We start from the raw sequence: 24,118 nt of genomic DNA on the forward strand, positions 1-24,118 counted from the left end.
GGGGGGAGAAAAACGCTCTTGGCACAACTTTGTATCATAAAAGTTGAAAGCATTCCACCCGTCTTGGCCCATAAGCACAATGAATCATGGGAGACGAGGATGGCAGTGGCATTGTTCGGAGCCATCGGTACCGCCGGAGCGGTCAGTCCAGGAGGCTTTGGCAGCAAATATGTGCAGATGATTCTGAACAGATCCATCCGGACAGGTCCGCCTTATCCGTACTAGCTCAGGAAGAACATGCAGACTCACACTTGACCACGTGCCGCTCATGCACGAGCTCCCAGGACTCGACTCAGCCGGATCCCTGCAGGATCAGCACCGCCGGGGTCTCCAGACGCGACTGTTCACAGTTTCCATCGGAAACGGAGCCGCTAATGAGAGCTGCGGTGGACACGCCGTTCTGCGGATTATTTAGACAAACAGTGGTTTTACTGCACATGTGCAGCAGCAGCTCGTAATCCCACCAAGAAGCCGGTAGGCTGACAGTCTTTATGTTTACGATCTGACGTCCTCTGAGGTTCTCTGACGCGTTTGAGAGTTTGGTCATTTTTACATGACCACAGTTAAATGGGTTATTTCACTCCAAGTACTTTCACTCTTTACGGCGCATTCAGAGACGCACGCGGACCGGCAGCTGCCCTGCACGGTGCTGGGGTGCATTTCGACACGAGGACAGGAGGGGATCGGAGGACGACTGCGCTCCAGATCACGTCCCGTTTCTCCTCCACTTTCTAATTCCTGGAAACGAAATTGAAAAGTTTATGAAACCAACAAGAAGTTGTGGTAATTTGTGTAAAGAAACTGCAGAATCTGAGACAAGTTAACCTCTGCCTCCTGCAGGTGAACCGTCTGAACTTTTTCCCCACCAACATCCTGTGGAACTCGGAGAGAACCTGGATTTTTATTTCATTTTATTTCTTCACACGCAGGGTAAATCCCCCTCTGCAGAATTCGTCTGCACGCCAAATGGGAACGACTCTCAGTGATCTCGAGCAACAAAATGAATTCCGTCTTTGCCCACTTTGTCTCTTTGGTTGCAAACATAAGCAATCCGTGAGCTCATCGCCACCTCTCACCAGGATTAAAGACGGCGCTTCACGCGAGTGGAATTACTCACCATTTTTCACATATTGACGGAGTTTGCACATGTGCAGAGAGCGTTCGGATTTGCAGCTACAGTGCAGCACCTGCTCATTATTACGGCGTTTTTATAGTGTTTTCAGTCACTAACGGTGTCATAATGTTTTATTGTTTTACGGGTTAAGTAATAATTGGCCTTGCCAGCTGGAAGATACAATAAAAAGATCTCAGCAGCAGGCCGCGCCGAAGACAAACCACAGTCCGTGTTACACTTCATTCACTTGTGCGTTCAAATTTTACAGCGCCGATGAGGAAATGTGGCTCCCAGGCGCCAATTACTCTCCACGAAGTTCTCTTTTTGTGTTGTTTTTAAAAGAACATGATGAACCGTCAGATCAGAGAGAGAAAGGTTTCCACTGACGAACAGGTTCTTGTTCACCATCCGTGTTTTTCACCGTTGTAAAAAGGAAACTTGAAGCTCCCACGACAGCGAACGCAGCAGGAGCCTCTTCCTGTCTGTTGGAAGCGGTTCAGGCCGCCATCGAGTTGAAGCTCGGCAGCTGGACAGACGAGCGGGCGTGATGGTCTGAACGCTTGCCAAGACGATATTTGTTAACGGAGCTTCTCTCTAAATAACACACACACACACACACACACACACACACACACACACACACACACACACACACACACACACACACACACACACACACAGACACACCTTCACTCACGCAAAGCCCCTCTCTGGCCCACCGTGACCCCGTGAGCGGCCGCGCTCCGCTATGAACTCCCCAACCCGGGCAGCGAGACACGCAACCAGCTCATCTGCAGCCAAACACCAGCTTCCCCTGACCGCCTGTGTGTGTGTGTGTGTGTGTGTACCTCAGCTTGTTCTGAAGGGCACAGATTGATGATGACTCCTGTTTATCCAAACAAAGGCTCACACAGCAACCTGTTTACTTCAAGTGTACTTAATAAAAACAAAACCATCCTCCATGTCTGTGTTTTAAATTTTACTTTTTTCTTTATTTGATTTCTCAAAATTTCTAGAAATGTAATTTAAATAAGTCAACTTGATCATTCAGAGTTTCTTAACTCTGCAGGTTCTCCTAAAATATCATTTACAAAACAGAGATGTCGCTCTGTATAAACCAGGGGTGTTTAACTCATTTTATCCCAAATTCATCTTGAGGGTCCCGACTGGTAAAATGATAAACTTTAGATTTTTACTATAAAGTTTTTCTCTGTTGTGACACCAGGTTTTGGTTTTTGAAAAATTCTATTTTTTTGCTAAATATTTCAAAATACAGAACATTCCTACAGTCTGAACATAAAGCCAGTTTTAGTACCATCTGATGCAAAACTCAGTGAAACGTCCAGATAACCTCCCTGCACTGTATTTTCTGCACGCTTGCATGCTCTTCAGAAAACTGCGTTGAAAAGTCGATGAGTTTCACTGCAGTTCTTCCAGTTTGCTCGGTCGTTTTCTGGACCGGACTGGAGCCTGCTGTGGGCCGGTTTTGACCCGCAGACTTTATGTTTGACCCCCCTCTGTGTGGATGGTTTCCAGTTCTTATGCTGACATAAATCCTGTTGATGAGGCTCCTCCTGCAGTCTGAATCAGGACGGTGAGTCCAGTCACAGGAGGTGGAAAAGAGGCCTGGATGGTTCCTCTGGTCACGTAACACTAAAAAACTCCTCATGGCATCAGCGCCGCAGCTGATTACTTGACAAGTTTTTAGAATCAATAATTAGGACCCCCACCCCGCCCATTTAAATTTTTGGACTCATGTTTTGTGGAAATTTGCTGCAAAGACCCTTTTTTTCCCACTTATTTTTCTGAAAACGTTCACAGTAATTGGCATTGATCCCGAAGGAAAGATGTTTTGTTTTTCTGATTAAACTACAGGGAGCAAATATTTCTGCTGGGATGGAGGTGATGTAATGCTGTTTTTACAAGCCTGCACTATTCCGTTTTTTTGAAGGAGAAAAAAAAGGTTTAAAGCAAAAATAAAGAAAATAAATTACGTTAACAAGAAGTAATGATTTCATTAAGTGAATAAAATGTAAAGTCACAAAAATAAACTTTTTCTCTCGTTATCGAAGTAAATACACCACCACTTTCTGTTTTCTGTGGAACAGTTGAAATCTTCTTATCTCCAATTCATGTAGTAGTGTGTGCCATTTCCTCCCAACACTGTTAAATGGATTTTATCCGAGACTTTTATCAGTTTTCCTCTTGTAAATTTAGTTTTTATGATACCTTCAGTCAGGAAAAGGAGATAACAAATAATCAGATTGTGGATAATATTGCTTATTTGCGTTTGTTTAACTTTTGCGTGTTGGACATTAAAAGCAGGCCTCTTATCTGCCGTCTCCACATCTGTATCTGGATAACTTATCATCCGGATCTGGTCCGGCCGGCTCTGCCGTCACATCTCAGCCAGGTGTAAAAGCCATCTGGACAAGAACGGGAGGAAATCAGTCCCGAAAGTTGAAAGGTCACTCCACTTACTCGGTCAATCCAGTCCGACTAACGACAGGCAGGAGCAGTAGTGTAACTTCAGCTGAGGATTGTAAGAGAAAAAAAAGAGGCTGTACAGGAGCTTCAGCTCATGATGAGAAGACGGCCTGATGCTGATCAGATAACACAGAGAGAGAGTCTGAAATGAGCCATACATCAGGAATATAAAGTCTTTAATGCTCAGAAAAAGAGAAATAATGTCAATTAACTTCTAGTGTGTAAACGCTGAAACGGGTGTCGTTCCAGTTTTCTTGATGACTGTTAATGAAAGAGACGCGCTCTCAGGGTTCCTGGATGGTGACCAGTGCTCGAGTGCAGAGTGATGAACACATCAGTCGGTCAGCGATCGCCATGTCTTCAGTTTTCGGACGTCACCTGCCGGTGGGGTCGGCTCATTCACGCTTCCTGATAATCAGACGTTGATCAGTGGAGGAACTGAGGGGGGAAAAGCCGGCAGAAAGTATTCAAGGCATGCCCCCCAAGTTTCTCTTCAAAGGAATCGGCGTCGGACGGGGCGACGTCCCCCTTCGGCGTCTCGGGTCTCAGGTTGGGGTTAAGGAAGCCCGTCTCCCGGGACTGAAGGCATCCACACCAGAACGCCGCTCACGTTCCGCCATTTATCAGTTCATCTCTTCTGTTTTCCCAATTCACACGCCACTATCAGGCTGGATGTGACGCCACCCAACCGAAGGTCAACACACACACACACACACACACACACACACACACACACACACACACACACACACACACCTCAGGGTGATCCTCCTGAAAGAGGTCAGAGGAGACAGGGTCTGATCCCTCCACGTCTGTTTCAGGAGCCTCTGAAGCTTCAGATTAATTGTACTGCTGAACGTTAACGTCTCATTAATGTGTTCAACAGGCCATAGAAACGTCTCCGCACAACTTAAACCTGCATAAATCACCTCAGAGCAGCGGTTTCGCTGTCCTTTCCGCCCCACGTGTCCACCTGGGGCATTTAGGCAGATTATAAATTGAACGACCGTCCGCACTAATCTTGTTGCCAAATTGAAGGTGAGATTTTTTTTTGTTTTGTTTTGTTTTGATTTTGTGGAAAAAGGGGAAAAAAAATGTCTGGAAAAGCCATTCATTTGTCCGGTGTTTGAAGTTGTCTGACACATGGCGGGTGACGATGAATTGCCCCCCAAAGAGTTAATTGATGGAGAGGAGAACTCCTCTGGGGAGGGAAAAGTTCAGTTTTCTGCCTCCCCGTCCCGTTTGAAGGAGATGTGAGTTGGCAGTGCAGGAGAGGCTCCAAGATTAATGTTGCCAAAGGGGGCTCTGACAGCCTTTCCGCTGGTTGCGGTTCTCTTGGGTGGCCCGATTGGTCTTGGATGTCACTTTTGCTACTTAATCTTGTGTATGTGAACCAGGCTGATTCGGGGGGCTGGAGGGGGCAGAGGGGGCAGGCGGGTGGGGGTGGGGGTTACACACACACACTGTGGAGAAAGCAGGACCGTCACTCCTTCAGTTTTCAGCAGATCACTTGTTTTGATTCATTTTGCTGAGGAGGAAGAAGCTACAGTACGTTAAAATGATTTCATTTTTTTTACCGAATCATTCAAAAACTGCAGTGTCGTGAGATTTCACTGTTTGACTCTTCATCAGATATTTAAAGCAATAGGAAGCAACACTACAGCAAACACATGACTTTCTTGTAATGCGCCGTAAAACTGTATGTCATGGTTTTTATTTATGTGATGATCAGTTAAATTAAGTGGAATATATTAAAATCCAAGATGACAGTAAATATATAGGGTTAGTTTTCATGTATCATTTGATTCTTGGCGTTGTTGAATAGAGTTTAATAATTTAATAAATGAAGTCTGCACTTTGGGGCGGAGTTTGCACGTTCTCCCCATGCATGCGGTCATGCATTGGTTTGTTTATTCGTTTTCCTGCTTTCCAGAAACATTCTTCCAAGCCAAAATGTCCTGCAGGCCTGAGTGTGAATGACTGTCTGAGATACAGACTCTTCTAAAATCCTCCTCATTTTCCTCTGAGCTACTGAACATTTTGTTCCTCAGCGGTGACACTAAATTCTGTTTGAGCTAACCGAGCTCTTTTTTTTTCCTATACTTGGACTGTAGTTGTTGAGAAGATGAGCAGAAGATTCAGGAAAGTAAATTAAACAAAGGTGTGTGAGAACAAGATGAGTTCCATGAAGGCAGAGCAGCATGTTCGTCCAACCGTGACGAACGGCCACTGGCGGGTTCTCGGTGTGGCGTTCTCCCCCGGGGGGCGCCACAGAGCTCCGAGGAGCAGCTGGAAAAGTTTGGGGTTCAGGGCGACGCTTTATTATTTACTTCTGACAAAGAAGTTATCATTAAAAAAGAAAAATGTGAAGGGGAAAACAGATTTTTACAAGCTAATTTATTAAGAGTGTAAAGGAGACAAATCAAAACAGAATCAAGATTTAGGCCACAAACATAACTCTAAATGTTCTTCCGGAGTTATTTTCTACCCCTGGAAAGAAAAGTCCCTGGCTGGAGAGCAGTAAGTACTTTTAAACGGTGAGCTGGATCTGAAACGCCATTATCATATTTCACCACTTTATTTTTCTTCATTGGGCTTTAATTAAAGGGAGAAGAGCCTTTACGGGTCTGCCTGGTTACCGAGGATCATCTCCAACCCAGAACAGCAGCAGTGTTTTCACTCCATCAAACCAGGAAACGGCCTCTTGGTTGCTGTTTGACTTACGTCTTGTCGTGCTTTTAAATTAATTGATATTCCTCCATTGATCAGTCTGTGGCTTCACACCAAACCCAAGCTAAACACGTGCACAGTGTCACGCACGTAGAGGACGATTTGAGAATGATTAAATCATCTTTCAGGCTGATTTAGAAAGCGGTGACTCCAGCTGTGGGTCGGTCAGCTCCTGGTCTGGTGGAAGAGAGGAGACATGTCTTCTTCCTCGGGGTTTTTCCTGGTGGTGAATCCCATCAGAGGATGTTTAGACTCCATCCTCGGAGCAGCAGTAAACAGAAGAGGCACCGTGTGTTTCCCCCAAACGCCGCCGAGCCGCAGATTTTTCACAGCTCACGGATTCAAGAAAGCCAACATCTGAGGGCCGCTCATCACTGTAAATTTCCTGGGAGATTTATTTTAAGGCTCATTTGTTTTGGAGATTTAACGACAATGAGGAAAGCATGTTTAATAAAATGATTCACATCTGCTTAATATTTTTTTTCTTTGGATTTCAAAATGAGCGTCGTGGATTTATGACTTATGAGGAAACTCCGGCGAAACGCCACGTGCTCGTGTTGGAATTATGTCACTGAATAAAAAGACGGCGTTTGAGTTACTGTCTGGTGGATACTGAGTCGGTCTGAATGCTCAGACGGCAGCGAGCCGCGTCCAGCTAACATCTCTAAGCCAATCTAAACTAGTCTCTTCCTCGACCTTGCTGACATTTAACCCTAATCCTCCACACCTTAGACACTATTTCTGGCCGCGGCTCTAAGCTCATTCCCGCCGTGGCGCCCGCGTCTGCGAGCGGTCTGCTGCCTCCGGCACGGCTGAATCATCTCGCCACCTTCTCCCCGTCCTATTGTTCGCTCTCGTCTCGGTCGAGACTGACTTTGCAGTTTCCCGGGTGAGTCAGGTTTGCGTTCCGTCATCCCTGGAAGGCCGACCGCTTAAAACTCCGTCCTCCACCCCCCCCACCCGGCGGCGATGGAGCCAAAAGTTTGGTAAAACACAGGTGTTCCCTCTCCGCGCAGCGTTGCTGTTTACTAGATTGTCCCCGTGAAAGACTCACTTCTTCTTTTTTTTTTCTCGTTCGTTGCCTTCACATGGAAGGTTTGTATTTTGAGAGCTGCAAGCTGCCCACATAGTGTCGTCACCGGAGCTGCTTTCCCCGTAAACTGTTTGGATTCAATGAGCTAATCCACCTACGGCGCTTGACCCCGTGCCACACGGCACACCAAACAAACCATCGGACTCACTCTGTAGTATATTCATCACGTATTAGCGACTTCCTCGCCACCTGGGTCGGCTCTGCAGAGGAGCTGAATGAGTGAATGTCGCTTTCTGAGCCGTCCGAAGGAAAACCGCTCTCTGAGGCCGCTCGTCCCCGAAGCTTCCACTCCTTCTTATCTGAGGTAATTTAAAGCTTGCATATGTGCAGCAGGAGCAGCCCGAGCAGTGCAGCTGTGCTCCGCACATGTTCTTCTGATCTCCTGCAGAGAAAAGCAGTGCATGTCAGATCCCCCCCCCCCCCCCCCCCGCCACCCTCCTTCTCTTTGTTTTTCCTCTGTTTTCTCAGAGCGGTGACAGTAAAGTCCACGGAGAGGACGGTCGAAGCGTCACGTCTGTCCATCTCCAAGGAGTTATGACAAGAGGGAGTCACTGGCTAAAAAACAGAAAGTCTGACGGCCACCGGCGGGACGGGCGACTCTGGTAAACGAAGCGGCGAGTCTAGACCAATTGTTAAGGTCACGCTCATAAAAGTCCCCGAGACGCTGCGCTCCTGATGGGCCCGGAGCAGGAATCACCTGCGCCGGGAGCTGCTACCGCCCCCCGGCCCCACCGGACCATCAAACAGGAAGAAAGCAATAAGTTTCATATGTGACGCATCGTGAATCAGACCCACAACGAGCTGTGTGTGCGGTCGGGCAGGGCGGCGGCTCTCAACACGTGACGGAGGCGTCCTTCCTCCAAACGTAGATTTTTCAAACCGTTCCCGTATTTTGACTCAAACGTGCAACAGATCCTTCAGAGGCTGCCACTAATTGACCTCTGGCAGGAATGCAACACCTTCTCCTTGACTGACGTTTGCTTTTAGCGGCTCCTGTGGGATGGGGCGGCGGGCCGCTGGAAGGCGATAGCGGAGGGGGGGGGAGAGATCCTCTGGAGATAAACCGCCGTGCCCCCCCTGTCCCTCAGACAACAAAGAAAGTGAGTGATGTTTGTCTGAAAACCAAGAGCCGCGATCCCCCTTGTTTTGATGTGTGGGCCACCTGGGATGCGGGTCTCCGTCAGCACTCGGGCCCGAGGAGAGAGGAAGGGAAGCAGGACTCACACGGATCCCGTCCGCAGGACAAACAATCTGAGTGACAAGGCCGCCGGGATCCCACGGAAGTCACCCGGCAGACCGGGCTTTCAAACACGCAGAGAAAACAAGAGGCGCGGCGGCGGCCACAAAGGGCTCCGGGCAGAATCGCACCGCATGGTTTCCTCAGAGCGAGTGGCGGGAGTCTGGTCCTGACACACACACACACACACACACACACACACACACACAGGCAGGATCAGATTCATTTCAGTTCATCTTAAAACACAGAAACACAGAGCTGTGAAGCAGCATCATGCTGCGCAGGGAAAGAAGGGTTTTCTTTTTGGAAATATATACTTCTGTACTACTTTTGTGTGAGGGTCGCTGTGTCTCAATGCAGGATCTTCTCATGAACTCTGATTGACCGAAACACAACGGGGATTTTCAGAGTGTGAGAAGACGAGGATCAGTCGTAGTGCAAACACACGATGCTTTTTCCACAGTGATTCTGCTAAAATATTGAAACAGGAGCGTAAGTTATTGATTTTTTTTTAATGTTTTCTTTTATTTCACTAAAGCTGAGGACTCACATGAGGGATGTCAGATTTATTTTTATTTTGAGAAAAAAAAACAGATGTTTTGTGCCAGCGAAAGCCTGAATTAGGTCTTGATTGTCCAAATACCAACAGTCTGGACTGGATTCCACCTAGAATTGAATTAATTAGAAACATTCAGACTAATTTAATGTCCTGTCTGAGCATGAAGTCTGGTCTTTCAATCAGAAATGACAAAACCAGGTCTGATTAGGATTTAAACTCAATTTAAAAAAACCCTTGAATCTAATAAAGTAAAAGTTCTTCCTCAGTTTCAGAATCGTGCCACAAACCTGCAGGACGACACAGATGACGGAGGCTCATATTAAGCTCAGAGAGAACTTCTGCAAACACAGAGGTGCTTTAAATAAAACGTTCTTCCACAGAAAGTGATCGACGATAATAACCGGGAGCCTGAACCTCTGAGAGCAGCAGGGAAAAACACGAGACGCTCCGTATCCACATCTGCTGTCCAGGGAGGATTGATCCATCACTTCAAATTAAAACCAATTACAGCGACTCTTTCAGCGTGAACAAAAATGACCTTTTTAAGGATTTTACATGTGGAGCAATATCAAAAGTTCAAAGGTCACTATGCTGCAGGTTTTCTGCATCACAGCAATGATCTCCTCTATCTGGAAGAGGTCGTCACGCTCAGGGTTTTCATCACTGATGCATTTCTACCATTTGTGCTTGTTTTGATAATGTGTGTGTGTGTGTGTGTGTGTGTGTGTGTGTGATATAGGAGTGTTGAACCAAAGAGGAAACGCCTCGTTCGATAAGGTGACTTAGCAGCATGAAGGCTGATTTCCGCATTGCTGCTGGAGGATCCCGACGAAGACGAAGACGAGGAGGGGGGTGGTGTGTGTGACGGGGTGAAGCACGGCGAGTGTCCCATGTGGAGCTTTGGCCGTGGGAGGCAGAGCAGGGGTACAGGGCCCAGATGGATGTCAGGGGAACATCTGTTGCACCTCCTGGCCTGCTCTTATCAGCAGATACACTGCCACACACACACACACACACACACACACACACACACACACACACACACAGACACTGGACGGGAGAAAGATGGAGAGAGAACAAGAGGCATTCTTTGCAGAGTTTAAGAAAACACCCTGCTTTTGTTTGTCTTGTAAACGAACGTCAGGTTCCCCGGCGGGTCGCGCATTTGCATCTCACAAAGCTCACAGGCTCCACTTCACAGTGATCAGATCGGTTTATGCTTCTGGTGCGTCGTTATAATGCATGGTGGCTCCAGTTTACACCAAAATATGAACAATCTATTCTAAGCTTTTTTTTATTCCTGAGCTAATGAAACTCAGCTGTTTCACATGATCCAATCTGTTTTTCACCTCGGACGTAGAAGCCCCTCAGTTTGGACCCAGGTGGTCTGGCTTTCACAGGTAAACTGTGTGTTTGCCACAGGACGAACTGCTGACCTTCTCCCACAGTCAGCTGGGAACGGCTTCTTTAGAAGAACGAGGATCAGAACGTTACAGATATAAAAGCACAAATCCAAGCCTTTTTCAGACTGTTGTGCAATATATTTTACTTTTAATAATATAATAAGGACAGGATGAAGAAATAAAGCAGGTGTATACACACACACACACACCACACACACACTTGAGTAAAAAAAAAACAACCCTGCACCTTTGCCTGTTTCGGATTAGCAGAGTAAAGAAAGGCACCGGTGAAAACTCACCAGCGGCTCTCTCTCCACTGAGTCACTCCGAGGTCGTGCTGAAAAAAAATCAAACGCGGCAAATGAGATAATCGCTTTTACAAACCCACATTGCTTCGTTTGTGTTGAGATCAACACAGCCCATGTTTAAAATCCAATCCACTTCCTGATGGAAAATTTCCTGTTGACTGCAGAGCTGGGTGTGTGTGTGTGTGTGTGTGTGTGTAGTACAGGCTGCAGCTAGGCTCTGAATGAGAAAAGGCAGACGGTGACGTGAGCACGGCAGTCTTGATGCTTGAGTATCCAAACCGGACAGGCCGATGGAGCGCCATGATGGACGCTGCAGTAAGGAATCAGTTCCATTCTGGATTTCTTTCTTTGAGTTTTACCCTTTTGACACTCACTTTACATCTCTGCCAACAGTTTGTCTCGCCATAGATTTTCAGATTTCTCAGCATTTTCCTACCTTCCAGGCAGCTGTTAATTATCTCCCACTTTAGTGAATTATGAACAAAAAAAAAATAACCTGCAGAGACTTGACTGTTCCTTGAGTTACTGTATCCGTCATACAGAACCGCCGCACGCCGCTTGCATTGTTGCCCGGTGAGGCGCAGGCCAATCAGAGCCGTCTGGAGAGCATTACCGCCGAGCCCTGCTACTCGGGAGCTTATCGGCAAGGCACACCGAGGGTCGGCTGCCAGCAAGGGCAAGAAGGAACAGTGCGGCAATTAGACACAGGTAGAGCAGGTAAAGGTTCAGGGTGGGAAGAGAGCAAATCAGTTTCACAGACAGAGAGAGAGATTTGGGGGGGTGGGGGGGTTCGGCCTACTCGGATGCTCGGGCCTGCTTCAGCGTCGGCAAAGGGAAGCAGAGACTTAAAAATTGAGAGAAAGCGAGTGAGGGAGGAGGAGGGGGGGGGGGGGGGGGGCGCAGCAGCCCATGGTTTGCATCAGGGATACGGCAGCCTCCAGAGCCAGTGTGCAGCAGACTGAAGAGAAGCACGTCTGCCCCAGAGGCAGAGACTGGAAAACAGGATCAAAGAGTCGCCGGGGCAACCTGCACGACACACATTGTATTAAAGCCACACGGTTAATCTGAAAAAGAGGGAAGGAGGGCAAAAAGGAGAGGAGAAGGGGAGGCAGAGGTAGCAGAGAGTGGAGTATATTTATCAGGAACTCCTGTCTCACTCGGTTAACTTTCCACTCAAAACCTTCTTCAGTCGCTCCGCTTTGACCGCTGCTTCCTTCCCGCCCCCCACCCCTCTTAAACTTTGGCTCAAAGTCTTCTGGCTCATCTGGGCTTTCCTGATTATCTTCCAGAGTCTCACATTTCAACAGGTCGCCCTAAATCACAAATCAGAGACACTGAATAAGAGGTTTCCAGGGACGCCTGAAAACACTCGACTCGTCACATATTTCAGAGTGATGCGGAGTACAATTTGTTCTATATTTACCGAGAACGGACCCGAGGACTCCTGTCTCCTGATATAAACCTGCTCTGACTGATTCGGCGCTTGTTCAAGTGCTGCAAACTTGCTGGGTCGTCACTCCGAGAGTCCAGAAATATTCATCTCCACAAGACACTTCAGAGCATTCTGGATTAAAACGACATTAAAGGAAAAAAGACCATGAGAACTTGAATTTTCAAAACTTTTATTTGCATTTTTTGACAAAACGCAGGATTGAATTAAAAAAAAAAAAAAAAAATTAAGATGTTCGTGGGATGATATGAAAAGTCCAACACTGGTAAAAATCCCTACATGAAAGATTCGTTTACACTGAAGACAACAAATATTCCGATCCGCTCAGTTCTCACATCAGGTACAAAAAAGAAGAAGATTTAATCTCTAAAAACCTGACAAAATACTGATCAAAACAACAACAAAAAAAAAACCACAAAGCACATGGGGAGAAGGCCTGAACGTCACCGTGGGAACAACCACACACCTGTGGCACATTTTCATTGGTGGGGGCTCCACGAAGAGGGCAGCTGGTCTGAAGAATGGCATCGGGGAGAATAAGAAGAATAAAATAAAAAGTATCGGGAAACAGGCGGCGGGGACGGGCGGAGGGTCTGCAGCAGTGAGGGGCCGTGCCGGGGCGGGGGTGTGCGATCGGCAGCAGACAGGGAGGGGTCTTCAGACAGTTGGAAGGCATTAGGCTGTCGGACAGGGACTTGTCAGATGCAGCTGTTGCTGCGGCTGATTGATAGTTTGTATTCCACCCTGATGGGAGCCGGCAGTCCCCGGCCGGAGCTCAGGGGGCTGATGTCAAACTTAAAAGGGGAGAAAACAATACAGTAAAAAACAAAACAAAAAAAACCCCAAAACAAACAAAAATAAAACAAAACCTCCAAAAGAAATGAAATTCATTACATTTTGTCTACCTTACAGGTACATCCAGTCCAGACAATCAACATTTACTCTTATTTTGGTCTTTGATTTGACAGAATTTCAAAGTGTGACACAGGTATGCACGATATATATAAAAGATCTGAACGCAGCTCTACCAGATTAACATACAGAGCTATAAAATATATCCTAAGTTGCACATTTATAAAAGCATTCAGACTTTGTTCCCACTTTCCAAATGGACTCACGTCTCCATAAAGTCACCTAAGCACTTAAGTCACATGATTAGTAGTACTTGTGCACGGCTGCACGGGAGGATACACAGCAATACGCCTGTCTGCATGTACATAATACTCCATGAGATACTCAGACTACACTATTCAGATTAGATATTCAGACGAGGTGCGGCCACACCGATATGTAACTACCGTACATAACACGAGGCTTTGGACTACGCAACTCCAGCCACACAACGGTTTGTGTCGTTACCGAGTGGAGGGGAGAAGCGCTGGACAGCCATACAGCGCTCCTCAGTGGAAAGAACATCAACCATGCCCACCCAAACATCCTGCAAAGCAATTAGTGGAGATGTTAAACATATCTACAGACAACCTGGGCTCCACTGTGTGTGTGCGTGCGTGTGTGTGTGTGTGTGCGCGCGCGTGTGTGTCCAATGATGACTAAAGGAATGTCCTACATCCCAAATGCCAGTGATTAAATCACAACGGCACAGATAGTAGTGAAGAAGATTCCCACTGTCGACACAGTCCGATTACGTTTCCCGTAGTGGTTAACTGTTGCTCGTGCGCTCGACCAATTTAAAAACTGAAATCGAGGTGGGGGGGGGGGGTTAAGGTACGATACGCATCTCAAAGAGAAGAGGCCGACTTCTCTCCTGTGTACATGTTTGTGTCTGTGCAGGGTGTGTGTGTGGGTGTGTGTGTGTGTGTACGTGGGCACCCGCAGGATGCGGCGGCTGTTAACCTCTGGCGTCTCCCAGCGACAGCAGCGTGAGCATCATATCCTGGCGGGCTCTGTGTCTTTGTCCTCCAGCAGGCCGATGAACTGGCCGAAGCTCTCCTTCACGGCCTCCATGTTGTCGGTGGAGCTGCTGTCCAGGATCCAGCGCTTCCCCCGGGCCAGCGGCTCCAGCTCAAAGTACTTCTTGATCTGCGGTCAGAAGCGGCACATGGTCACTTCCTCCGTCACGTGGAGCTCTAGCAAAACTATTTCAATATCAGCTTTTTTTTTCCTCTTTTCCTTCAAACAAGCATAACAACAGGTGAATTCAGTAATGGTTTCTCATGCGGAGAGAGAGGCATTCCACTTTAAATTTTGTTCAAACAAACTGGGACAAAAAGCCCTCATCAGATTCTTTTAACAGATGTTTATAGACCAGTTTAATTCTTCATCAAAGTGTAAACTAATAAAACAAACAAATAAATAGAATAAAACTAAATGAAACAAAACGGCCCTTGTATGTGAGAAAAAATGTGGCTTGTTGGCACCGCTCTGTGGAAGAGTTGATTATAAAGTTCATATGTTGGCTTTTGGCAGTGTGTGTGTGTGTGTGTGTGTGTGTGTGTGTGTGTGTGTGTGTGTGTGTGTGTGTGTGTGTGTTGGAGGGGGCTTGGGGAGAACCAGAACCAGCTGTTATGTAAAAACAAACCTCAGCAGAGGGAGCAACGTCCCAGACCTCCACTGAAGGTACTGCAGGTTGTTAGGCGCTCTGACATTTTCAAGCTGAGAGTTATGGAAGCAATTTTTCTCTCTTTCTCTCTCTCTCTCTCTTGGCCTGATGTGAATAAAGTCCAAAGACTGCGCACGGAGACAAATGTGTTCAATCAGCAGCTCTGAGGCGAAAATCCAGCGAAATAACACTGAAGTCAGAGATACAATGAAATGAATATTCCTCATCTTGCTGATTCACTTCGACGCTGCCGCGCTCGGTTGGAAACGCAGCGGTTCAAATCAAAGTGACCGCTGAACAGTTGGTACAAGCGCTCGACATGCAGCACATGCTGGAAAAATATCTGGATGCAGACACTCCAAAGCTCCATTTCTCAGTCGTCTGTGCATGAAGGGCTCAACAAAGTTCCCCCTCTCCCTTCTAATGTGTTTTTTATCTGTAAAACGACGGGCTGGAGGGCGGACATCAATCACGGAGGAAATGCCTCGGCTGCGAAGCCGTTTTAAACATGACATAATTACCCAAATGATTTTTCATGGTCGGACATCATTTCTTCATATTTCTCCGAATGCGAAACGACTGTCGGCAACAGCAGAAAACCGCACGGCTACAAATCGTAAGAGCAAACTTCACCAGATCTGCAGAGATGCCCGTCACACAGCGAAATGACTTTTCAACTTCAAGTGAAATTGCTTTTGTCTAGACTGTGCTGGGCTGTCTGGCTGTGCCATGGTGTGTGGCATGAAGAGGATGGAGCAGAGGAGGAGGAGGAGGGGGAGGAGGGGGGGGGGGGGAGGCGGGGGAGGGGGAAGAGGGGGTGTATTCTTTGTGTCTGCTCAAACCCAACCAGCCATGCCAGCGAGTGGGAGAGTGAGCGCCGTCTCTGCCCCCCTGAGCAGAGTCTCTGTCCGGGTGTAATGTGAGTTTAATGACAGATTAAGTCACCTCAGCCGCGTTTGGCTCGGAGGCCTGGCTAGAAAGCCGAGCGGACCCAAACAGTGTTAACAAATCTGTCTGGGTAACTTGAGCCGCCCTAGTCCAGGCTCTAGCCCCAGACCTAGACTGCAGACGATGCGGCTGGCTGCCTGTCTGGCTGGCTGGCTTACTTGTCTGCCTGTAGCCAAGGCCCTCTTCTGGAAGACTCTGGCCCCTGCACTGGCAGACAGTCAAAAGGCCAGAAGTGACCTCTGTGCAAGTGCAGACAGGCTCAAGCTTCTCTCGCTTCCCCTCCTTGCATGGCGGGCCAGCCCGGCGTGCCCGGGGGGCATCTCGCGCTGTGGTAAATGCCATCTTTAGCACTATGCGACAGACGACTGAGCCCGCCCACCGCACCAGATCACTTCTAAAGTTCTTCAGTCCGGCGCGCGCCCATGACAACACCGGTAGTCTGCCTCACCGACAAATTCCCAACTTAGTTAATAGCCGGCTGATGCCGGCCCCGTCATACGGGCCACATTTCATTGACATGGCACATTCAGTCTGGAGGTTTTAATCACACAACAGACGGGACGCGCTGCCAACGGCGCCGTCTCAGCGTTACACGACTGAAGGAACCCCATGACCTGACAGCCGGGTGCATCCACACGGGCAGTCGGCAGTGCGGCCCAAACCAGTTTCCCTGAGATTAAGTCCTCCTAAGCGCACTTAGTCTTGCTTAAGGAGTTGCGTGAGGCACTGGGATGCGTAAGCCACACAAGACGTTAGTTGCCAGATGGCTGCTAGGATGACCACTGGGTCATCCAGTCTAGCTTCTTCTAGGTCATACAGAACGGGGGCCTCGCCTTGTGCATGGAGAGAAAGCGGCTTATACATGCATAAGAGCGTCAAAAAATCTTTAATCACTTGCGTCTGTCTCAACTGTATCTGGAATCCAGTCTTGTCGGCCAGCGGTCCGCATTGTTCTCATAAAAGAAGAACTCTTTCACAACAGCAGTGAACGCGTCAGTAGTTATGCAGATTATAAAGGTGAACACCTGTAGAAAACAGACTAAGTTTTCAAGTGCTTCTTTTAATGTAGGAGTATTTAAGATGGAGATAACACTGAGAAATTCCACCTGTTTTTGGTTGATTGGAGATTGAGGATCAAGTGTGCATCTGATTCACCTACAGAGTGAAGAGGAGTGTGTGAGACGCCCGCCGAAAGTTCAACGATTCTCCACATGTTGATTAAGAAACATCTTTCTGAAATTAGCCGTCGTCAGCCGGTTAAAAATCTCTTGCTTCCTTCGGCCGTTTCTGACTCAGAGTCTGCACATCTAGTCGATAAGCTTAAGCTCCAACTTTGGCAAGCCTACTTCAGGCTCCTTAAGAGAGCGGACGGACGTGCGCGGCACGTGCATCCAGCCGCTTCCCGACTCTGCCAGGTCGTTACATGTGATGGCCGCCGCTGGCATCGCCTCCGGTCAAGAGGATATCCTGGCAGAGTAAGAAGAGCTTTGAAGTCTGTTTGGAGGAGACCGTGGCCTCCTGACCAGCTAAACAAACCCTAAATGCAGACAGATGCCTTCCATAATGCTCTCTGCTCAGAACACATGTCAGTAAACCCTCTCTTATATTATACGTCCTTCATACATCTAAATCCCGTGTTCGGAGCTGGGTTTTTTTCCCTCTTGAGGGTTTAACATATAAAGCATGTGCTACGATGACAGAGATGACAAACCATCCGTTCTGGAAGTTTCACATGCATGTGGAGGAGAAGGAGAAAGAGAGAAGAACTGTAAAATTCTTGAGATGGACTGACTTCATGATGACGTATGCCAAATGGACAAAAACTGCCTTTGTCTTTGTGTCTTTGAACTACGGGCGGCTGGTAAACAGCAGTAAGTGGTATGCAGCCCAGTGCGACCCACCTTTGTTGCAGTGTTGCCACAGTGGTGATTTATTAACTTCAGAACCGCCATAATCCGTCATGCGCCGTTGTCATTATTTTATCGGTGCCCTGTAGGTTTCCTATGGTCACTTTTGTACTTGTGGTTGTACGGAGCAATTCCTGCTAAGTGCCTCCTCAAGGCTGCCGTGGCACAGGTCCAAAAGGAACACAGTAACTTTAACGTGCCGCGTTCAGGATCTGGCTGATAAAAACACCGACTGTGGTTCACTGCTTTTGTGCAATGCACACGTATTAAGAGGAATCTGAAGCTGGTTCTCGCATTCTTGCAGACGTTAAGAGCAAAGCCAGACAGAACAGATGCGGGTTTGTTGACTGTACTCCTTTTGCAGATAAATATCGTAAAAAAGAAGAAGAAAAAGAAAAGAAAAAAGGTAAATGAACTGTGCTGTCAGCTCTCAATTTCTCATCCAGGGCGAGTTATTTTGTCGAGCTTGGCAACTGGAGTGGTCTCAGGTTCCAAATACCTGAAAAAAATATCACAACTTAATTGAATAATATCAAATAATCCTAATAATCTCTTCCTGTTTAAGTAATACGATCATAAAGGGAAAAGGAGGAAATGTTCACTTGAGAAGATTTTGCCTTTCAGCCATGTTTGAAAGGGCCAAAAATCAAAAGAAAAGCTGATAAAACAGACAGAATCCAGCACGTCAGTTATCCTCCTAACGCCAATTTCCTGCAGGCAGTCATCAAAACCTATTCTGTGAAAAGAGCAGACCTTTACTCAATAAACTCATTGGACTAACAGCTGTTTCAGCCTTGAGGATGAACTTCAGCAGGGGTGCTTTTCCACAAAAATAGCATCCATTGTTACCAATCATGTGTACAAAAAGTGACTTAAGGTGAAAAGCAGAAGAAAAGGTTTGTTATGGTGAATACAGAGTGACAATGACGTTTAATGGAGTACAGCTCAATGCGGGGTACCTCTTAAATAACTGCGCCTCATAAAGTAGAAGCTATGACCCCTGTGTTAATATGTAGTGTGACCACATGTCTATCACATGTCTTCACTGTCATATGTCACAACCTCACCACATGAGTAAGCCATATAACTGGAGAAGGAAGCATTAGAGGGGCTCTGAAGCAGGGAAAGTGGCATACTCAAATATCCAAGACAATCAATTACACCATCCCTTGACATGTTGGCCCCTGTGAAGATATCAGTCACTTGGAAAGTGGCCCGCACTGGCGACTGCTCTGCAACGGGGGGGAAATGTGAGATCCACTCACCATATAATAGATATCCCTTTGTTTGCTTTTCCGGCTTACCTAAAGAGCCTTAAAGACATGAGAAAGCCTGGAGGTCCCCGACAGGGGAACACTTAGGAAGCTTGTGAAAAAACAAACATTGCACCACAAACTCTGGGAGGTGTCAAATGAAACAGCACACAGGCCAGTAAGTAAAGCCGAAAGCCTGTTCAGGCAAGGCTGTAACACCTTGGGTAATGGTGCCAGGACTCTGGCTCTGAGGGGCTTACTGTACAGGACGGTCCGCATGGTGGATCAGGACCTAATCACCTACTCAGTGAAAGTGTGAACTGCGGGCCCACATCTGTTTACAGATTAGTGAGAGTGAATGCTTGGGGACCCCACTTCACATTTTGTTGGGTAAGTTCAGCAGGTGGCTGCAAACAGTGACAAGACTATAAAAGGCTGAGCACGATCCTCATTACAAACCCCGAAATTCATCCCTGCAGAGCCTGTTACTGTGATCCAAAACATCAAGCTACACGGAGACGAGACAAATATGTTTTATGAAAAAATTAAAAATGAAACATGGCTTCCAGTCAATCCTCAAAATGAACAATGTGGAATACCTGAAACCGCTTAACAGCTTGGTAGGCTCAAACTAAAAACACAACCATGACCCAGGTGAAGGTTTAAATCATGCCGGATTGCTGAAACCGAGTCCAAAACTCAGGGGATGAGTTTAGTTCTGGAAGACGCCGACGCCAGTGCTCACTTCCTCAGTCAAACTCAGGCTGATATGACTCCTTCTATCTCAGACTTCTATAAGAGAAAACTATAAACTTTGATTCGCAGTCATTAACCCAGATAAGAAATCATACGCAGTGTCGACCTTGTGATAGTGTCTGTGGTGGAGTTAAAAGTGTTACTTTTCAACATTTATAGTCTCCTCTCTCAGCGTATGTAGCAAAAAAAAAAAAAAAAAAAGCAATCAAACTGCAAGGTTTAAAATCTGGTCCCAGTTTACACCACATTAAAGCCCATGTGATATGCATTTTCAGGGCTGAAGGTATCAACGGGGAATTCTGAAAAAATGAAGTTCCTCTTGATAAATTTAAGTGTGAATATAGCTTCAAAAGTAGAAGCAGAAGAAAAAACACGACACAAAGACTTTAAGCCTGAAGTCGGAGCACGAATAAAGGGAGCGTCGAAAAAACACAAAGATGTGGACTTTGATTTGCAGTGGAAAAAGTCTCGATTTAGCCAGAACGTAGCAGCGCTGAGGCCACCCTGGAACCGGCCCAGAGCTACAGAACCGCTGGAACGGTGATTCAGCAGGCAACAAATTAAGACTGAAAGTCCCCATGTCACAGCGCAGAAGCTGGAGATTTACCGCCCGGATCCACTCAGGTGAGACCAGCCGTCCTCCCCTGGGCTCGGCTCGGTGCGGGTTCAAAGTGATTCACCTTGCAGCACACTTTCCGTCAGAGCCAAGTGACCACTGCCAGATCAGAGCGGTCCTCGGAGGGGCTGTAAATCCAGCGTGCTCAGGGGACTGTCTTACAGACTCTTTTAGAGTGCTCCTTGGAACAATGCTATTGCATTTAAGAGCTAACATGGTGATAATGTTCTTTCCATATAGAGAAGCATTTTGAAAATATATCTGAAAGATGTCCAGGAGAAGATTCCCATTTGGACAATGAACAGGTAGATCTTTTTTTGTGTGTGTTGTTTTTACAAGCACAGAAGCTTTTTTCTTTTGCTGTTTTTTTTCTTCTTCATTGCAGCAGTTCTGACGACTTCCAGCTCTCGAGCTGCCGCTTGGGTAAAAGCTTCAGGCCCGGAGCCTGGTAGTGGCAACAGCAGATGCAAAGTGTTTTTGTAAAATGCACACACTGAAGCACTGGGGATTCCGGCCGAGCAATAATTCAACCCTGTTTATCCACTTTCACCAAAATCCAGAGAAATAATACTGCAATGATGTGATCCGATCACGGTTGTATTCTGCAAATTTCTGTTTTTCAAATCTGTGATTCTAAGAAAGACATTAAAAATAAAAGGTCACTTGCGTTGAGCTTGAGCACATCTAATGCAATGCAATGCAGTTTACAGTTGTAAACATTCATGCTCTGCCCGGCTCTTCGGGGCAACAGGCTCGGAAAAGACTCCCCTAGAATTAGACACACATAATGACAGAGTGTCTCTCATGCCCAAACACCACTAAACACATTTCTGTTTGGGTGAGAGTGTGGATTACATCGGCCGGGGGTTACAAACCTGGTGCCGGCTAGGACCCTGAATGGCACTTTCAATGGAGTGCAGGTTGAGGGCAAAGCGGAAAGAAAACATCCGCCCTCTCGAGCAGGCTGGAAAATAATTGGCAGGTTCAGTAGCAGGAACATGGCCCCTTCACCAGGGGTTGACCCGCAGGACACTAAGAAAAGTCTGTGAGGGCAGACTCTCTGGGACGTGTGTGCAGTGGGGGGAACGGGGTGCCCGTGTTTGCCTTGCCTTATTACAGATTTACAGTAACTCAATTTATTAAAGACCAAGAGCCCCCTGACAAGGAACATCTGGTCTATGGGACTAAAACGGGTGAGCTGGCGTCCTGCCCATGCTCCCTGCTGCAGGGGCCAATGCGCCGGCACCTTCCTTTAAGCCCGCCCGCTCTTTCTTCTTCTTGTGAAGAGGGCTCCCTCGGTGTAGCAGCCCACACAGAGGGCCCTCAAAGCCCAGGAGGTCTGTCACAAGCCTCCCTCCCTCCCTCTCTCCCTCCTCCTGGACCCCCCCCCAGTGAGACCCTCCACCCCTTTCACTGAGGCCCCCCTTTTCATGCTCCAGCCCTGACAGTTGACCAGCTTGAAAGCTGCAGCAGGCCCCCGCTTCAGCACACAGCACGCGGCATTACAATCAAAGTGCTCCGTTTTTCTGCAAAAGATTTAAACCATGCGTCAAGTGAGAGTCTGTGCACATACTCTGTGCACACACACACACACACTGCAGGGTGGAATTAAAGGTTCCCGAGTTTGCCATCATTTCTGGCCTTCCATAAACTTTCATATTTATAATTATGAAAACAAATTTGCATGGTTACTTTACAAATTTGCATGGTTACTTTACATATAATTTACGTGAATGTGTGTACAGCCTGTAAATATTTCAGTGTTTTCAAACAACCAAATAGCAGACAAATGGGACAAGTTACATATCGGGGGGGAAAAAAAACAGGATATAATGAAACCAAGACTTGTTTGTTCAAAACTTACATTCCACAGAAATGATCCCTGCAGTTTGACATGTGACATTTATAAATTCTGGCTTCCACTGCAGTGCAAAACTGGTACTTGTCAAACCCATACATGGATTTTGTCTCTGTCTATATGCACAGTTACAGTGTGCTCAGCATTGAAAGTGTCATTTGGTGCAGTCAAGTGGGCATGCCTATTTATTGCATGATTACCTCCCTCTGTAATGATTCGAACCAGAGAGAGGCTGAAGTGTACCGCCAATACTGAGCAGAGCAGGCACTGTCACACATTAAGATCTACATGAATGGTGCCCGGTGCACACCTTATTTTCAGCTGTGTGTATCCGATGAAGACCCGCCAAATCTGGGAGATCTAAGAGAAATTAAAAAAACAAAAAAAACAGTGGTTTCCATCTGACGTGGAGATGAAAAAAATCTGTCATTTTGAGTAGTGAAAAGGGTACATTTCAATGGATGAAGTACTCTATGGAAGAGGACCCCTGGAGATTCCCAGCGTTTGATCCATGTGAGTCAGCAATAGAACCTGGGGGTCAGATCACACGCTGAATAGGCTTTTCGGAAGTCTTGTCCTGGCTAGTGGCGGCCAGTCGTCCGACCCTGCTTGACCGGCAGACAAAGGGAGGGCCAATGGCCACAATTGGGCTGTGGAGGGGTGGGGTTTCTTTTCTCCTCCAGTGGAAAGTCCGGTCCTGAAAATGGTCTGGCGGGCTGAATTGTGTTCCACACCGATTTTGAGAGCGAGGACCCGCCGGGGTCAGGGTTCAGCAGCATTTAATGCGGGCTATGGGAAAAAAAGCGAGTGGTGCCCGCGCAACCTGCCGACTGCCCTCTCACCCACAGTGCCCCTTAACCTCCCTGAGGGACGGACCACCGGCCCGGGGATGACAGGATGAGAAAGGCTGTATGGGTGGGAAGAGGGAAGAAAGCGGAGATGAAGGTGGGCGGGAAGGCTGCACTGGCAGGATAGACAAAAAAAAAAAAAGAAAGAAAAAAGCAATAGATAAACCATCAAAGAAAGAAGAACTTTCTAAGTAACTTCACATATTGCGCTTCCAAGGTCTAGCACTCATTCTCCAGAGGGTAATGAAGGATTGCTGCCTGACTGGTTTTCCAACCCTCGCCTCCCAAGGTGGGATAGATGAAGCACTGGGTGCAGGTCTGCGAGATCTCTGCTGACATGGAGGGTCTGCGGTCCCTTTTCTGTAATCACTCACACTAACACACCGCACATGAAAACAGAGGTTAATAGGCGCTATGGAAATGCATACTGCAGTACCCCTGAAAGAGGCTCGCCATTTATCAAGACTTAGATATATTTACTAGCTGGAACATCTGGACTCGCTGCTCTCCCTGCTCAGAGGTGTGGTCTGATATGGAGGCCACCTCACAGGAGCATGTGGAAATATTAAGACGCTATCGGGCAAATATGTTCTCACTCTTCTTTGTTTTCAAACGCCGTAATGATGTTTGCGAGCGGGTTTCTGGCCGCCATTGCCAGGGAAACTCAGCAGCTACTTCTTTTCCGCGTTTTGTAAGAGGATATGATAACCTTGTCACGACCTTTGTTCCACAGGCAAAACCTAAAGTTGAGTGAGGCTCACTTACTACCAGCGGGCATGCTCCTGCTGCGGCGCTGGATTAGAAAACATTGTTCTAGTAGTCCCATTAGCTTGGTTTCAGCTGTGAGAAACAAGAGGCATCACATCAAAACATGAGAAATGAACTTCTCCCATTATTTTGGCCACTTGCTCCAACAACTTTCAAACACGTCGGCGTATCGCTGCTCCATTAAATGATTAGATTGCACTGGAGCAAGACAGCATGTAACGCA

General features: G+C 47.2%; 1 protein-coding gene across 2 annotated transcripts in view; it reads right to left on the reverse strand.

The window, feature by feature from the left end:
* Positions 1-12,543: 12,543 nt before the first annotated feature.
* arl15a (ADP-ribosylation factor-like 15a) overlaps positions 12,544-24,118 on the reverse strand; it is an 84,049-nt gene continuing 72,474 nt past the window's right edge. For both annotated transcript variants that reach the window (XM_030104174.1, XM_030104172.1), the window contains exon 5: positions 12,544-14,421. In XM_030104174.1, the coding sequence (XP_029960034.1) occupies positions 14,269-14,421 (153 nt within the window). In that variant the 3' untranslated portion in view covers positions 12,544-14,268. The remainder of the gene's footprint in view (positions 14,422-24,118) is intronic.

This window comes from Salarias fasciatus, chromosome 12 (assembly GCF_902148845.1).
Source record: "Salarias fasciatus chromosome 12, fSalaFa1.1, whole genome shotgun sequence".
NCBI lineage: Eukaryota > Metazoa > Chordata > Actinopteri > Blenniiformes > Blenniidae > Salarias > Salarias fasciatus.